This window comes from Actinia tenebrosa, unplaced genomic scaffold (genome assembly GCF_029948245.1).
Source record: "Actinia tenebrosa isolate PJP-AT-01 unplaced genomic scaffold, QUT_ActTen_1.0 PGA_scaffold2__45_contigs__length_23673736, whole genome shotgun sequence".
Taxonomy (NCBI): Eukaryota; Metazoa; Cnidaria; class Anthozoa; order Actiniaria; family Actiniidae; genus Actinia; species Actinia tenebrosa.
Genome location: NW_028292579.1, coordinates 13,383,963 through 13,403,172, shown reverse-complemented (window position 1 = coordinate 13,403,172; position 19,210 = coordinate 13,383,963). Strand labels below are relative to the sequence as shown.

The window sequence follows — 19,210 nt, the reverse complement described above, 5'->3', positions numbered from 1 at the left end:
CAATATCCTATTTTTAGAAATTGGTTTTATAAAATCAATTTTTTCCCCTTAACACTCCGTGTTGGTATTCATATTGATTTTTTGGCAAAATGGAATATGCCGGCTAAATAATCATTTCTTTTCAGTTACTTTACTTATTTAAGGTATATTTTCAATTACAACTGTCGCGCCCTTGCTTAGATAAGATCCTTTGTTCGCAGCTGTCCGCAGGGGAAAGTACTTTTACCGGCTTTCTCCGGTAAATTTCTCGCCGAGAACGTTTCTCACAAGAAAGCCATTCCGCATGCCTGTCGATTTTAAAATCCATCTTCACGAGTTAATGATTTGCATTGAACTAACAGTACAACGGCAGATTCAGGATTTTAAAAAGTGGGTCCCAAAATGGCTTTTCACAAAAGAGGGTTCCAATTTGATTTTACTGAGCGTAAAGAAAATGATCGGCTTCATAAGCTCTCATAAATATGGTAAAACTAAGGGGTTCTATGGCCCGAGTACGCCACTCTACCGATTTGACTCGGTACAAAAAAATTTATATAACGACAAAGAGCCATGGAAGGAAGAAAGGAAGGAAAAACAAATGAACGAAATACACCATCAATAATACTTTTTCGGGGAAAAAACTTGATCTTCAATACCCTGTGGAGGAAATGCCGGAGCGCCGACAATAATCGATAAACTCTGGACCCCAGGGTACATTTTCAATCATCATAGATGTAAATATTCAAAACAAACAATAAACTGAGGAATATACTTTATTTTTCGGAAATTTTGGATTTTTCAACATTATACTTACAATAAAATTTAAATATAAATATCTTCATTTTATCTAACCGAACGTTTTGAAAATTTCCCCCTAAACAGAAAATGATTACAAAGAACTTTGTTTTCAATTATTAAGTATCTAAATAGCAATTTTGGAATTCTCTTAAGATATTAACTGTGGCTTTGATATTTTTCAGAAAACTGCAATCAGTAATTGGATAATGTGAGGAACTCAAATAGAAATGATATATCAAATCTAGGTATGGTTTACTTGAGGTTGTGAAGAAATAGAAAACGCGCGCGCGTGCTGTGTGCAGTATAAAGCGCGCGGGTGTTGACAGAACACGAGAGAAGTGTCAGGAGAAGTACGACGCTTAGCGGAGTGCTTCTCAACACTTCTCGAGTGTTCTGCCAATCCCCAAGTGCTTTATAACTGCACACAGCACAGCAATCAAGTTTTTTATTTCTTTTATGAAATATAAATCACAATAGTCTTTATCTTGGTTAGGAATGGCGCAACTGAAAGTGCGAGCGCGTGCTGTGTGCTCTCATAAAGCACGCGTTCCCAACCAATCAGAACGCGAGATTTATAGCAGTTATTTTATAATTCTTGTTATCTAATAGAAATTATGATTAGACTGCACGCCATATATACACGTCAAACAAAACAAAACATGTATTGTCTAATTTCAACTATTTCGCAGCTATTTTGTACGAAATAGTCAATATTACTGAAGCTTAACATGGAGAACAAAAGAACTTTGTTTGGTTCATGCATGAATGGATCCTTAGCAATTTTACAACTAAATAGTTGCTAGAGTGACTTTACTTCGCCCGTGAAATCGTCACATAATACATAGTAGACACAAATATCTAAATTGTTTTCTTTTGTTTTACTTTGACTGTAAGACTAAGGTCAAACGTCGAACTTCACATGAGCCGAACCCAATGACATCAAAGGAGACCGCCTTGTTATTTTAGGTTCGGCTCATGCGAAGTTCGACGTTTGACCTTAGTCTTAGTCACCAAATACAACTTTGTTTCACGGGCGAAGTAAAATCACTCTAACTGAATATTTTTAAGCGCTACATGGCTAGTAATTGTTTCACGCGGGATATATGGCGTGCACTCTATTGGTCCAAAGAGGAACACAGAGGAAGAGATAAGACAAGGTAAAAATTGTATGTCGCTTTCTGCCCTCAGCCTGTGTGCTACTGTAACTAGCATGGATCTAACTATTCAAAATCACTAAGCATCTTTCTAAACCAACTAAAGATTGACCTTGTCTTTTCTTTGGTACATGAAACTAGTCTTGTCTCAAATTTAACCAGAAATCATCTCCCCAAAAATCTTCCCAACTAGGTGGGATAGGCTACTGCTTATAGTGTATAAAGATTAGAATCCTGAGTTTCAAAGGTTTTGACAAACTGAAGTTCTCTGTCTGATTAGCAAATAAGTAAATTGATTTAATGTATACATATGTGATATTCATAATTTGATATTTGGGTTTTTATAGAGTAAAAGCATTTAACCCGTGAAATAAAAAAATATTAGTCAACGTGTGATAGTCAAATAGGCACAAACGAAAACAATGGAGTTAAGGTCTACTAAAGCGTGTTAGTCTAATACCTATTTCATGGGTTAAATGCCTTCACTCTTTCCTTCACCTAGATTAATCTATGTGGCTTTGATTTCATACATTAAAGTGTATATGACACGAAAATATTTCGTTTAAAATGTATAGTTTGTTAGTAATAATAAATATATCGTAAAGAAATTTGTTTCAAAAACTCATTTCTTGATATGTGAGAAAATGAATCACAATTTGTGACGTCATTTTTCTGACATGTACTCTAGATTTGGTAGTAATTCACTAAATAAAATTGTAATTCGTATAAAATAAAAACAAAAGGCATATTTTATTCAGCTTCATTCGATGCTCTTCAAATGTTGGGAAACTGAAAAGTATACTACCTGAAATTAAGATTCTACATTCAAACATATTTCGTGTATTTGCAACTAAATCTGGAGACTTGTAAACAAAATGACGTCACAACTTGTGCTAAATTTTCTTAATTTCTAGAGAAACACGTTTTTGAAACAAATTTAAGCGTGATATTCTTATTAATGACAACAAACTACACATTTTTAACCTTAATTTTTTTCCGTGTCATTTGCACTTTAAGCGATATACCATGTCATTCTCTACAAGATTTCTTTTTAATTAAGTATATATATATAAGTATAGCTATCAGGATGGATAATCAATAATCCTTTTCTTTGGTGATGGCCATGAAAGAGCTTTAACCTGACCTTTCTAAATAACAGTTAATAATAAAGTCTTTATATTTACATTTCACAAAAGCTTTACAGTTAATTTTATTGAAATTGCTGAGAAGCGTAAAGATTATAGCTTGTTTTAACAAGAAAACAAAATCAATTATTAACCAGATAGTGGTTATCATAAACCCATGAAATACGCTTTAGCTTATTAAGTACTATTACACTCCAATTCTTTTGTTTTCTATTGTGTATATCTGACTATAACACACTAATTAGTACACATTCGTTTCATTGCGTGGGTTTAGGAAAACCACTCTATTATCAATCTTTCTCATAAAGAAAAAAAATCAAATGAAAGGAAATAAAATGAAATAATTAGCCTTAGATATTGTGGATCAAGATAAAAAGCATAAACTGATCATATTGAACTGTGCAATTTAAAAATACATACAAATCTATTTATAGTTTATGGAATATTTACACTTAATTTGTCTTTCTTATACAATGAAAAATTAGATGAAAAAGGAATTCTGAAATTATATGAGTGAATGGCTCCTTTTTGATGTAGTCTCCTATGCAGCTGCTATTGGTGTCCTCATGCAACCCTCACTCAGCTTAGCATTGTGTTACGGCACCTAATACAGGCTGCGTAGGACAGACTATTTGCAATGTGGATGTTTAAAATATGCTCATACATATGGTATATGCTTTCTATTTCTACTGTAGCTATGTTTTCACTTTGCAATTAAACTTTATACATTAAGCTGGATATTAATCTAAAGTGTATCTATTATCAATATATGTATATATTACCAGCTGAAGAATAACTCTGAATTACATATGCATGACTGGTTCTCATGACTTTTCCTTGAACTGTGTTTAAGTGTCAGCACAATCACTGTACTAAACCATCAACACCTGATATGTCAGCCAGTATTGATTTAAACAATAGTTAATCAATCAATCAATCAATTCACGACACTAATAGACCTTTATCATATGACGGCCATACTTTTGCCCTGAGAATTTAACCTTTTTTGTGCCTGTGAAAACTAATCCTAAATCAATGGAAGCCAGATGAGACTCTCATTCCTATGGATTTTCACAGTCATTCAAAATCTTCTCCTTTTAATATGATAGTTTCTTTGGTATTTGTTCAGAAATTTCATGCTGTACGTGTTCCATTAATTTTGAATAATATGGATCAATATTTATAATTATACATAATGTCAGTCAAATCCATATTTTACACCTTTAAACCAGCAAAGATGGACACTTTTACAGTGCGGACACTCTAACCATGAACACTTCAAGGTTTTTTTTGACATTTTTTCTACATTTTTACAACTATCCAATCAGCAATCTCCTTCTTCAAAGGAATGAAACGACTTTTAGGCATCATCCAATCAGAACACACGATATAATTGATGTGATTTAGTTTTTCAGTAGTTCCCATGAGAAAGCTAAAAATAGAATTCCTAACGATTGTCGTGATTGGATAACGCATTAAATAAAGTTTGAAAAATGTTGAAAAAATGTCAAAAAAACCTCGAAGTGTTCATGGTTAGAGTATCCGCACTGTAACTACCTTTAACCTACTGTATTAGGTATTTCCTTTCTTCCATAAGGGCAAATGATGTATTAAATTATATTTGATATCACTGAACCATGACCAATACAGTTGAACCTTAACAGCCTAAACAGTCATCAAATGATCAGTTTTCTTGACGATTAGTAAAATGATATTAATATTATTATTATAAGTAGTAGTCATATTTTTAGTGATTGATTAGAGCTTAATGATGACCATTTGATTGACAGATGGCAACTGAATGAATGACTGTTTAAAGACCAGTACATATTGCACTGATCATTATTCCACTTTGAACAATAACCTAATTAAGGGTAGAATTTGATATCATAGAGTGCAAACAATTAATCCATGAAACACTAATTACTAAATAGTACAAAATATCGCTAATTAAACAATAGAAACAATGGAATTTGCATGAAATTGTGCTATTTAGTATTACTAAAGTTTCACGGTTATATTGTTTGCACTCTAGTTTTAAAACATTAGAATTGACAATAGAGAAATTAAATTGCTTGCATTAAAAGTTTTTATCAATTGGAAATTTCTATGGCCAGCTGCAATCAACTTTAATCATCAATCAAAAGTATTTCTGTAACAACAGACTGGTTCTATTTTCTATTTTAATATATGACTGTGAATCTTAGAGCCTGGACACTAGCAAATCGAGCAATCTGATTGGATAGATCGCATCGCGGACTGGTCTAGATTCTCCGGTATTAACCGGTCTGATCGCATATTAATCTTACGGTGAAAACATTTTGTCCTTTTCAATGAAAAGTGGTCATATAATAAAACTCTTATCAACCGAGCTTGGTCGGTCTGTAAGGGATAATCTTGACCGAGGTCTGTACATTCCGACCTCGGTCAAGATTATCCCGTACAGACCTCCCGGTCGGTTAATAAGATCTAAGTAGAAGTATGTGAGATCAAAGCTGCCATAGATGTTAGTTGAGTTTAACCAATGTTCAGTTGTTCTTTTGTAAGGGCAAGTTCCAACATGATGGTCATGTCTTTGTATTAAGTTTTTTTTCTTAGAATGATGATCACAAATGACTTATTTTGACTATGTTTCAAATTCTGCATGTATTCTTGGTTCCATAATTATGATCATCAATGGTTCTAGATATTCCTAAAATATTTTACAGTGTACTAACCTGGTCTACCATTAATTCTTACATTCAGAATCATCAGTATGATTTCTTTTGATTTCTTCTAATAATCGGATGAGATTTTCAATTCCAAACATGTAACCATTGTCAGGCCCTGTTCGTAGTCGATCCTGTGGACACCCACTATATGTGGTGTGTGCAAAGTCAATCATACGTACATCAACTTTGGGTCGTCGCATGCCTCTTAAATTTGGAGATGACTGACTCTTCTGCAAGTGAAACTTTTCATCAGACTCTGTAGAAGATCCACACTCACTTTCCCTGAGTTTGTGAGAAGATGGGCTGTCCAATTCTTCCTTTCCTTCATACATTAATAGAAGTGAACTGGAGTAAAAGCGATATGTATTTAGCTTTTCTATAATTCTGTAAAGTTTTCTAAGTTTATGAATTAAAGGGTCTATTAGTTCCGTACGCAGACGAAGACCACTGTGTAAGAATGTAGTAAGCTCTCTTTTAAATCCTTCCTCAGTGAGTTTCAAGCCATAGTACTTGTTTCTGCACATGTATCTGCCTGAATTCTGTTGATATACCTAAAATAAGGAAACGATAGTCCTTAAAAACAATCTACGCGTCATGCTTCTTCTAACACTTCTCTCGTGTTATGCCAACCCCCGCATGCTTTATATCTGGCTTAACATTAAATTTGACATGAAAAAAATCCAATTCTGGCCAGACATCGTTTGATGACTGCCTGTTATTTTAAGTTAGTTGAATCTTTTGAGCATTAGGCTAGTATAATAGGACTTGCATGGTAGCGTCATTGACTTCTACTACCAGAATCCCTTGCACACTTTTTTTTGTTCAGTTAATTAGCACCAATTGTCTTACTATTCTCATGAGGGAATACAAATTTAAATAAGAAAGAAAATTTGTGAAGCATCTTGGTAGTGGGAGTAATATGCTGCCATCATGCAAACGTATATAATGGTCTTTCAGCCAGACAATAGTGAAATGCATTGGCCCTCTCAAAGTTGGATTTTCTAGAAACCAAGAACTTGTGCCAGACCTAGCTGCGAGCAATTATTTCTAACTCCTTCCAAACAATACAAAGGATTGTTTTTAGGTCTTTAATACCTGTAGTCCACATGCCCTGACTCCTAATGTTTTGGATGTTGAAGATTCAACCTTGGCCATGATTCTTTCTCTTTTGTCTACAGGTGTGTCATCTCCATGCTGTCTGGTACCCATCTTCAGGTCCAGAATACAAGGATATGAGAATTGATAAGCGACATTTTCAAGCACAATAAATTCTAAAGCAAGGTTAAAGCAATTAACTGTGCACAATAAAAATTATGTAATAATGATAAGCAGATATTTACAGCCCATCAAATTCATTTAATTCTTTATTTAACTTTACCCATGGAGAAACCAATTACTGTGGATCCAATATTTACTGAAAACGATTCAGCTGGTAAAAAAAAAAAAAGATCTTACAATACTCCAGTTTTGAATTCTCTGTTATACAGGGTTAGCCTTGATTGCGTATAGAACTATTTTGAATATTCATGTATTTCAGCCAAAGTCTGTGGAATTTCAACGTGTTTGTATCGTTGAAGTTGTACATTCTTTCAGGACTCTGAAATGAGGCCTTTACGAATGAGCCTGTGATCAAGAAAGGCAGCAGCGTGTGAATAATCCAAAAACGGTCTATTAAAAATCATCAGACAAATAAATATGTCCACTAACTTTCATGTATGACTGTAAGATGACCTGTATAAAGTTCAGTTGTATTGTTTATTGACTTCATAGCTGACACAACAGATATGATATAACATAAAAGGATACTTTGTATTTTTGCTGTTTTAGAAAGTTTTGAAAGCTGTTGTTTATGACAATGCAGGCTCCAAGGGTTTGCTACACTCTCTGTAAGAAAAGAAATGAAAGAAAAAATTGAATACAATGGTACTTAATGGATCTTAGTAACTTTTAAAATAGTGCAGGATAAAGTGACTCATAAAGGCTTAAAATAATGGGCGGTAAGCGGCAGTCATGATGGCCAGCCAAATTAATTTTAGCTCAGTCTAACTTTGTTTCTGGTTCACGTTACTGGTCAAAATGACCAGCAAGGCAAAGAATATTTTAAGGACGGAGTATACTATTTTCCATGCACACATTTCCATTTGAGGAATTTCAAAATGTATTATTCGAAGGTGTACGAAACAAAGCATTTATTTTCAATTAAGAGAGAATTCTTTTCGTATTCAAGCGGTGAGCACCAAAAACTATTTTCTTGAAGAAAGGCTGTTGTACAAGGCTAAAATCTTGTTATTCAGAAAGTTTAACTTGTTTGGAAGTGAGATGACCGATGAAAGTGGAATCAAAGTGTTAACCCAAAGCAAAAATTTGAATCAAAAATGAGGTTTAGGCTTTCATTTGCTTATTTCCCATACATTTTCCATAAAAAAGCCTGACAAAGCTACATTCAAACAAAAATCCAACAAAACATTTTTGTACAATTGAAAATACTGCTTCAAATAAGCATTTTATCATAGTACATCAGTTTCTAACTGTTAAAAAAAGGTGTTGACCCAAAACGAAAATTGGGATCAAAACTCATACGAAGGTCTAGTTTTTGGCGATTTTTGCCATTACTGCTCGTTATTGGAAATAATTTCCTCTTCAAGTTTAAGCAGAAAACGATTTTAAGTAACCCAGGCTTGTTACAGTGCGATTACTCCAACCAAAGCCACCTCGACAAATTTTCTACAAATTAGCCAATCAAAAGTAGGAGTCTGAACAATAGAATTGCTACAAATTGGACAAATATCCATAGGTTTACAAGGCTGAGAAGACTGCCGGTACCTTTGTTGTTGAATATAAACGTGCTGTCGCATAGCAACATGGTGATAAGATCTAACAGTGTCAGCCTGATTATATCTTTGTCTGGAAGAAACAAACTGTAATCATAAAGACTTTGTTTTAAATGGTTTCTAATTTGCTTTCCTGTCGTATTTGAAGTCGCACATTACTATTTTTCTATATCTTTGGTGACACAAATCACTAATATCCGAAGAAAATATATTACAGGCTCTTCTTCGTCATTTAGTTTCACCAACCGGAACAACCGAAGAATATCTAAATTCAAAATTTGCTGCTAATATGTTGTCTAAATACTCAAACACTATTTAATGATTTGTAGAAAATTTGTTGAGGTGGCTTTGGTTGGAGTAGTCGCACTATAAAGATACAATTTGCTAAGGTTCAAGTATTATTGACAAAGAATCTTAGTCTTTTGGGCACATGTTTTGAATAAATGGACACGGACTCAAGTCTAAAAACAAAATCCTTTCAATAATAAAGCTTATTACCATTTCTCTAGATTTAACCCTATGAAACTTGAATAAAACAAACAACAAATACATATGAAATTGAAAATTTACCATTTATTAATACATAGGTGTGTATTTAGAGTTTTGAAAATCTTTCTTTGATCGCTTAACACTTTCATTATGAAAGACTGTCTTTTACTTTAAAGTTTTCAAACCAAAAAATTATCTTATTACATTCCAAATATTTCAGAAATTCCTTTCTGCTGTAAAGTAAAAAGTCAATAGTAACTTTACTTCAAATCCAATTGTCTTCATGGAACTATAAAGCTTAAAAATGTCGAGTTTTTCTCTGTGTTTTTCGATTGCATGGCAGGCAAACAGCATGCTTTGGCGTGATGTGCATACGTGCAGAAAACAGAGTTTGTCACACTGTTTTGTATGCTGTGTAACACTTGTCAAGCATTCGGTTCATTTATCCCCAATAATTATCTTTAAAAATTCGTATCTCTTCAAAATGCCTGGATACCCCTTTTTTTCTTTGTTTAAATTATAAAGTAAATGCCAAATTAGCCTTGGCTTTCTGGTGTTAATAAAATCATATCATCCCTTTTTAATGATTTTTAAGCTTTATTATTTCTTTTAAATGCATGGTGACCCCTACTTTTCTAACCAGAATTTAAAAACTTTTTCATAGGTTAAAACAATTCACATAATCATTTAAAAAAATAATTGATTCTCAATTGGTAGGCACCGTCCTTAAGCACTGCTCATGTTCATTTCAAAATAAACAACAATCCGGCTCAAACCTGATCAAACTAAATCAAACTAAATGAGTCATTTCAGACTTTCAAAAGGATTATTAGGGCCATTTATAAAGGGAAAATAAGAGGCACCTAACTAAGAGGTAACTAACCATATCAACCGAACAAAATTTGAGTTTATGTCTTATTTTTGAATAAAATGCATCTTATGTAAGAGCAGGATTACATGCTGTTCTAAGTTAAGATGCATCTTACATAAGACGCAGACCTGTTTGTATAAATAGCAATATGTCAAATAATTTTATAACTCTTTTTCACTTTTATGATAAAAGAAAATTGTACACTCAGTACTCAATTCATAGGCTCATAAGGCAGTTAGAGAGTGAAAGCAAGTTAACATAAGAATAATACTCAAGAGAATTATCAGAAATTTAAAAACAATCAGGTTTATGGAGGAGCCAATTGACCTAATTCACTATGACGTCACTGCTTGTTTATGTGGGGGATAGAATCGCCAAATCCAATAGAAAATTCAACAAAATTAGCTCCTAGCAAAACAGTTTGATCTAAAATGGCCTGGTTTTCAGATATAATATGTGTTAATATGTACTAAAAATATTCTGAGCGTTTGCTGGCTATTCTACTTCTCTTCGTGGAATGATACGGGATTTAGAACAATTTTCGGTTAGTTTGCGTTGATTTGACCCCGTCCGACGACCATGATCCTTTGCGTTTAAACAATAGATTGTTGAAGATTATTTTGATGTGATGTCATAGTGAAGTAGGGCAATTGCTTATCAGTGCTGGTGCTTGTCTTAGGATGCCAGCTTTAATGTCTGGAGGTAAAGCAACTGAAATTAGAAATGTCCTCCTCCCTCTGATTGCTGAAAATCTAATTCATTGCAAGATGCCTAAATATGCCCAATATTTTCATGCTTTCAAATGCCTTTTAGAGCATTTGATTTTAGAGCATTTGATTAACTACTAGTCAGAACATAATTTAAGAATTAATAAGGGTTGTTTATGCATTGGTATACATATTACCTTTTTAGTAAATAAGCAGCCTTTAGTTTTATGTTTTTAGAAGGTGAACTTAGGTTAAATTGTATTATATTCTATTGAATTGTTATTTGCACCGTTAATATTGTTATTCATTGTAATTTATATGTTAAATAAACTGACAACATATAATACCATGATGAAAGGGTCTTGTAAGTAAATCCAAAAACTGCCCAGACAGCCCAGGCAGCCCAGGCAGCCCTGAAGAAGTAAAAAGATCGTACAAAAGCAACATTGATGTCACAATAATCCCTAAAATTCTCCCCCGGATTATTATTGCAAACGCTGTACAAAACTCCTCACCAAGTCATATTGTTAACTTACGAGTTTGTTCTGGCATATCTTCTGCTTCAAACAACCCATCCTTCCGGCAACCAACCAGTTCTATTTTACCACTCCGTAACCGAACTCTGTAGATTGCAAACATGATTTTTTAGTTATATAATAGATTATTGTAATAAATTTGTCAGATTAAAAAGAAGTGTAAGTGTTTTATTAGGGGTTCTAATCACTGAGAAGCTGAAGGAAGAGGACTTATAGAAAAGTACTTTGGTTCTTCACACTCTTATATTAAGTCCCTACTGAACAAATTTAAATATTAATATATTAATAATGGTAAGGAAAATAACTGAGACAGTTTGAGGTGTTTGGAACCCCAAATGAAATATGAAGCAGCTAGTTTTTGATCTGGCTTCTCAAATTTAAAAGATTTTAAACTTATGGTCCTCAATAAATTGAGGGAAACGCTAATGGAATGGTGAGTAAGGGGATCTGGATTCCAACTAGATCATTGTTGAGCTTATACATTTAATAATGATGAGTTTGAGATATGTAAATGACTGAAAAGCTAAACCTGATCAACCAGCTCAAATGATAGGCTATCAGTAAAATTTGGGGAATGAATCAGATTGCAAGGCTCTAAAGAAATTGCTGATGTTGCTATGGTTACCTGTGAGGTCTTTTCTGTATGCTTTCTAAATGAGATTCTCTAAGAGATCTTCTCTTATGAGAGTCAACAACTTCATTATCTTCACTACTATCACTATCAGAAGAGCTACATCGAGTGCTGGGTTCTTGGTTTTCAAGAGCCCTTTTATCAGGGTGAGCTATGATATAAATGAATCCTTCATCATCTTCCTCAAAGCTCACATACACCACCCCTGAAAAAAAAAATTCAAAAATTTGAAGACAATCATGACTTTTGATTTCAACAGATGCACATATTACGCTATTGCCTGCAGAAATAAAATAGAACTTTTAGATGTGAATACGTTATTAGACTAATATTCAAATATTCAAATGTAAATTGGTTTTAGTGATTAACTGTTTAATGCAGTGCTTTTGGATTCCTTGAAAGTTTTACTTTGATCATAGCGAAGATGTTAAGTATTGATGGTACATGTATTGCACTTTCCAATCTACTGTAACCACTTTTGTTATTTTCATCTAAAAATTTGATATGTGACAGGAGTTTGAGCTACCATAGCATCCAAACTACTCCTAAGTTTTGTTGTTGTTTTCCCCATGTACTATTCAAAAACTATTTACGCTTCAATTTTTACAAAAATTCTATATCAAAAAATTGTACTGTTACCACTTTTGTTATTTTCATTTAAAAATTTGGTATATGACAGGATGTTGAGCTACCATAGCATCCAAACTACTCCTAAGTTTTGTTGTTGTTTTCTCCATGTACTATTCAAAAACTATTTACGCTTCAATTTTTACAAAAATTCTATATCAAAAAATTGTACTGTTACCACTTTTGTTATTTTCATTTAAAAATTTGGTATATGACAGGATGTTGAGCTATCATAGCATCCAAACTACTCCTAAGTTTTGTTGTTGTTTTCTCCATGTACTATTCAAAAACTATTTACGCTTCAATTTTTACAAAAATTCTATAACAAAAAATTGTACTGTAACCACTTTTGTTATTTTCAATTAAAAATTTGGTATATGACAGGATGTTGAGCTACCATAGCATCCAAACTACTCCTAAGTTTTGTTGTTGTTTTCTCCATGTACTATTCAAAAACTATTTACGCTTCAAAAAATTGTACTGTAACCACTTTTGTTATTTTCAATTAAAAATTTGGTATGTGAAAGGATTTTGAGCTACCATAGCAAGCAAATTACTCCTAGGTTTTGTTGTTGTTTTCTCCATGTACTACTCAAAAATTATTAACTTATGCTTCATTTTTATAAAAATTCTAACAACAAAAGATTGTGCGATAACATTACCTTAAGCCCCTTGAAAATAAGCCTATTATCACATAATTTCATAATTGCTCTTTTATTGTTTAAGACCAAAAAAAGGCGCCTTGGGCAAATATAAGCCGAGGAATTATTTTCAAAGGTTTATGGTAATTACAAAGAAGGAGCTTTTTTCTTATTGTGTTGTTGATCAGTCTTTCACTCGATAAACTCAAAAAAAATTTAAAAAGTTAATCATTTACTAAATTACTAATTATATATGAAAAAGGAAATGATCATTAAAAAAGGGAATAGAAAATAATTATTTTGCTTAAATCTGTTCTCGTTTTTGTGAAGTTGAACTTAAATGTAAACAGTTTAAATTTGAATTCATATTTAATTAAAATTACCACTCTGAGGTGGAGGGAAAGTCTTACAGGTCTACGACCTAATTACAAGGCAACCAATAGATTAAATTGGAATTTGAAAATTGGTTTTTGTGGAGGGTGGAAAACCAGAGAACCCAGAGAAAAACCCTCAAAGCACAGGAGAGAACCAACAAACAACTCTACTCTCATGCTACACAGAGCCCGGTAGAACTCAAAGTCAGGTCGCATTGGCCAGAGGCAAGCAAACTTACCACAATGCCACCTGTGCTTCACTGTAAAACAAAGCTGGTCAATCTAAAAAAACATATAGGTACCATTGTGCTTGATGAAATCCTTTCTTCTACACAGAAAATACTTATTAAAACTTTTAGTATTTCTTTAGATTTTTTCCCCTTGTAAAATCACAAGGAGAGAAAGGTGGAAACTGAAATGAGAGTGCAAATGTGCCAAAAATAGCTCATGCAGCCCCATTCAACCATGTCATGCTTGTCACACTTGAACACTCAATTTAACATATTCTCAAAATATTTTTTAAATCATAACTTTTAAAATTACCAGGGTACCACCCATTTTGCTCATTATCTTTTCATGGTGTCAAATTTACCCTTTTATCATCACTGTTTCATTTGAAACACCGACGCAGCTCGCACTAGTTTTTAGCTACAAGTTATCTCTTCTTGTCACTATAATATATTCATATGAATTGATAAAAATGGCAACACTTTTTAAAAAGTGGGACATTTCATTATCAATTATTCAGTGAAAAGATTGAGGTATTGGAATGGGTTTTTTCATAACCAATGGCCATTTATAGAATAGATAAAAATAAAACCAATAAAGCCACTGCAGTTAGTAGAGTAGGGTAGCTTTTCTTTTCAAAATGTTCAAAAGTCAAAATAAAAATTAAAAAAAGGAGAATTACCAAGCATATTTTTATGTATTCTAGTGAATGATAAAATAGCCTAGTGCCTTTGATATATTATTAATTTTATAAATCTAATATTTCATGCTATTCATTCTATTCTTTCATGGGTTCACTACCTTTGAGGTTTGAATCTGAAGTATGCTTTTCCATGTATTGCAAAGCCACTGTAAAAGAAGTTTACTTTTCGCCACTAACCAGTAGTATAAAACTAATAATAAATAAAACAGTTATCGTAGAATGATAAGTTATACACCGTAGTGAAAATAGTAACTGACGTTTCGGACGTTAGTCCTTCGTCGGAGTCAATAGAAAGTAAGAGTAAGAGAGATGTTTATATAGTAGAGGAGAGAGAAAACAAACCAATAAGAAAAAAGCAAGCCATTTAACAAAGGAAAACAAAAGGATCGAAAACAACAATAGGTGGGAAATAACTTAATTATAAGCGAAGCGTTCGTTCATCCCGTGGGGATTAACGGTGCCAAGTGAATGAATTAAGCGCATTTCTTTTGTTTTACGATGATTGTTGCTGCAGTGGGTTAAACACAGACCAAAAACAATAGCATTAAGCTCAGAATGATTAGCAGAGTTAAAGTGCCGAGCAACTGGTTTAGATAAATCTTTCTTGCGAATGTCGTAAAGGTGGTCTCTAAAACGATCACCTAATCGGCGGCCAGTTTCTCCAACATAGAGCATGTTACAGCGTGAACATTGAATGCAGTAGATGACGTTAGAAGAAGTACAATCAAAATGATCTGTAATATTAAAGGTGGATTTGGGACCTTTAATAGAAGTATGTGAAGCAACAAAGGGGCAAGTGTAGCAACGTTTGCGAGAACAGCGAAAAGTACCGGGTTCTTTATTTCTTTAACTAAGAAAGAGTGTAAATTACGGTCCCTTTTGAACGAAAAAAGAGGGCGTTCTTTGAAAATGTTGGACATGTTTCCTTGACTTTCATGAATCTTACTTTAACAATAACAATTATTACTCATTCTCTAATCTATTCACTATATACACCCAATGTATGTACATGTTGTAGAGATAACATGGATGCAAGGATTGCTATGCTTCTCATGCCATGCAAGCTGAATAAATCAAACCGCCCTTTGGCAAACTCATGGACATTGTTGCATTTTTCGAAGATTGGGCTCCCTGTGCCCTCCTTATGCTTGCTGACATTTAAAGGATTCCAAGTATTTCACTCGATTTAATATTTTAAATACTCAATTTATCTAGTATGAGTAATCCTCCTTTTAATTTGCCTATTAACACCTAGATCTTTGTTATTTTGTCAAGTTTGGAAGCAAATTCTGTAATGAATTAATCGTATGAAGTTCAATTACAAAAGATGATTTCGACTTTGATGGAGTCAACTGAGTCAAGTATAGAGTATAATTGGAAGAAGATCTATTTGCAAATGCTTTCTCTGTTTTCAATTTAAGAGGCAGGCTGAGTGTTTTATTCCAGGAATCATTCAACCTACAAGCTCAAAACTGAATATACAAGATAATCGGCCGTTTATGTGTATTACGTTGATTTGCGTTGCTACTTATCTTGACCTTCAAGGGTCACGGCTCCTAGATTTGTTGCCCGAAGTTTTCACATGAAACTATTTATTTACACTGTGAACTAAGCGAATATTTTACAGAAATTCGTTTAGAAATGGTATTGAATTTGTCTTCATTCAAGTCTGTAAATTATTGATTATTTATTGGATTAAATTCTTGTTAAATAGACCTTCGCACATTTCAAAATACAAGAACATTGCTTCAACTGTTCGTAACGTGCGTCAATCAATCTACTTTTTATTCAGAACAGCTTATTTGAATGACAAAATTGGCCGAACTTCCTTCAAAACTCCATTGGAATTGTTCTTTTTTTCATCTTTTGCTAATTTTTCCACAATCCACATCCACATAGATTATTTTCTTAAGAAGTCCGGCACTTAGTAAATACAACTGTTCTAATAAAACAATGCTCAATCGAGTTTATGAGATTTTTTTAGCTGAATACTGCTGTGACTTTGAGCTGTCTCTATGGAGAATAAAGTCCTCCAGAGCTTGAAATGTGACTCTCGTTTTGAATTCTAATGAAAAGAGCTTTTTTTCTATGCATCCGGCTCGATGTTGACGTTGTACATGAGCGTTTTTGTTTACTTTAATACATCAGAAAAAAAGGTTTAACTCATTGAAATTTTATTTCAGGCATTAATTGTATTATTTTACTTCAATTTATGTGCGAGTGCACGCATGCACAGTGGGTCCGCATGGTATCCAGTGCTTAAAATATCCCACATGGAACATCAGCATTTCATTTCCTCATATAAATAACTAGGTAATCTATACTGAATAAGAGCTTCTTACTTATTAGCATCATGTAACGTTCGTAATCAGATGACGTAAGTTGATTGGTAAATGTTTAATTATCAATCTGCTAACATCTTAGTGAGTGAGCGAGTGACACATTTGCATATTCAGACCCCTCACAATAACTCATTTGTACGCTTCTCGTATCCATGAGTTAAAAATGACTAACAGCCACTGATGACATTATATTACAGGGCAGTAATTAATGAATTAGATACTTTCTTGGTCATCATGGAACCCTAAGAAAACAAATGTTACACAACCTTTTACATAATGTCTGTACAAAGATATATCACCTTCTAGCACTCAACCTTAAACTTCTGTAAGCATGCTCTGTTTATGACTGGGTAGTTTTACATTTTACATACATGTATATTATTTCATTGGCCATTTAAATATTTCTTGCATCTAGGTGCAAAGAGACCGCCTTTTGACATTTTAGCAGAAAAAAGTTTCAGAAGCCAGTTAGAACATGATTGTGATCAAACAGATAGATACTGGGGTTACTGTACATTATAATCCTACAAGCAAACCAAACTCTAATTAGGGTTATTAAGTCTTCGAGGTTAAATTGATTAGCATATTTGTGCTTTGGCCATTTACAGTAATGAGACTACAATTTTAGTCAATTCATGCTTTCAAAGTTACGGAAAGTGATGATAGCATAGACAAATATAGTACTTCTACTTAAAACACTCATTAATAATTCATAAGCTTATGGTCCAATTGGAGCCACCATACACGTCACGTGCATGAACCTTTATACCCGATAAAGTCCTCTTCATTAGTATTCAAGTGATTTTATATAAAGTCACATGTGATCTTTATATAAAGACCTCTCGAATACTATGAGGATGACTTCATCAGGGATGAAGTATGCATCCAAGTTTAGATGAAGACATAGAGCTTCATCAAGGTCATAGTCAACCCTAATGATCTTTGACTAAGGTGCCTGTCTTTGCCTTGGCACGCAATATCCAACATGTGGGAGCTTCTATTGAATCTGGTTGCGCATGCCCATGACGTCAAATCTCTATCAAAGTATAAAAATCCATGTTTGTGACGTGTATGCTGGCTCCAGTTGAACCAAAATCTTATAAATTGTTCATGAGTGTTTTAAGCAGTTCAAAAAACTCGTAGATCGTGTTTTATCAGGTATAAAAGCACTCGGCTACGCCTCATGCTTTTATACCTGATAAAACACTCCTACTCGTTTTTTAAACACTACATAAAATAGTTCTAACGCCTTCTCGGGTGACCATGAAGTACAAGTCGTGCAACTGATAAAAATAAAATATGTATGTAATCGAAAACTCTTTATTATTATCTGCTATAAATAAATTTGGCCGATTGCCTGGACTTGAATTACTGGTCAAGCTGTTTATAGGTAATCTATGCTTTAACAAACAAAATATTTGGAATAAAGATTACAAAAACAGTTGATTTGGACTCGGCCAACCTTGATGAAAAGAATGAAAGACCTACTTATATATCTCTTTCACAGATTGACTTCAGCGGTAAAAATGTTAATCTTAATTATTAGATAGATGCATTCACAGAAGGCACCTCAAATTTAGGCTCAATCAAGGGGCTGTGCCAGAGATAATGTCGCGAAATATAAGTAAAACATGTCTTTGGATTAAGAAAAGAACAAAAGAATTTCATCGACGTATATATTTTAGTTTTTAAGTTAAATAAGGCCAGTTATGGATTAGGGCGCCCAACGACTTACCTCGATATTCGGGTGTGAAGGCTTTCATTTCCGAAGGCAGATCTTCATAATATCGATGTTCCCTTGTGATGAATGGCTTACAGACAGATATTTCATCAAACTTCATCATTGAAGAATGTCCTCCAACTTGGTGTACAAATGGCTCCAAGGGAGTAAAATTCGTTGAAACCCCAGAACTCTGCTCCGCCATGTTTACTGTGAACCGCGGATATACCAAGTTTACTTTCCTAATATTTCTAAGAATAACGCTCAGTATAGGCGTTCATGGAACCTTAAATTTAATCACTCGATTATTTATTATTGTTTGAGCCCTATTGCTAAGGACTATTGCGCAGAAGTAGTTTCTATTTTAACGAAACAAACTTTTTCTTTAGCAAAAGATTATCATGTCACAAGACGTTTTGTTATCTGATACTTGAACCAAATCTCATGACGTAACAAAATGCTCACATGACAAAATTCGTTGCTTCCATTGGTCAATTCAAAGCAACTCCTCCAAGCATTTCCGGTTTTGGACAGAGGAGCTCTGGGTTTTGGACAAGAAAAACACGATTGGCGAGTTCAGCCCGCTTCAAACCATCTTTTTTCTGAAAGTAGCTAAGATTTATCTCATTTCTGGCCAGAAGTCTAGAGTGAACGCAGAAATAACCCAAAAACAAAAAAAGGTCACCGCCAAGTCGCTTAGAAAAAAAGGTGTCAATGGCGATT

At 33.6% G+C, this 19,210-nt stretch overlaps 1 protein-coding gene across 2 annotated transcripts; it reads right to left on the bottom strand.

Moving 5' to 3' along the window:
- Window positions 1-736: 736 nt before the first annotated feature.
- On the bottom strand, window positions 737-18,906 carry LOC116302640 (inositol hexakisphosphate kinase 1). Of its 2 annotated transcripts, XM_031711980.2 has the most exons (8): window positions 18,503-18,906; window positions 14,524-14,615; window positions 13,734-13,776; window positions 11,847-12,057; window positions 11,222-11,307; window positions 7,594-7,671; window positions 6,883-7,058; window positions 737-6,338 (listed from the first exon to the last, which is right to left on the bottom strand). In XM_031711980.2, the coding sequence occupies exons 1-8, from the start codon at window positions 18,690-18,692 to the stop codon at window positions 5,805-5,807; spliced, it is 1,410 nt and encodes a 469-aa protein (XP_031567840.1). In that variant the 5' UTR covers window positions 18,693-18,906; the 3' UTR covers window positions 737-5,804. The 2 variants fall into 2 exon arrangements, with proteins under 2 accessions (XP_031567840.1, XP_031567841.1); XM_031711981.2 differs by lacking the exons at window positions 13,734-13,776; window positions 14,524-14,615.
- Window positions 18,907-19,210: the final 304 nt, after the last annotated feature.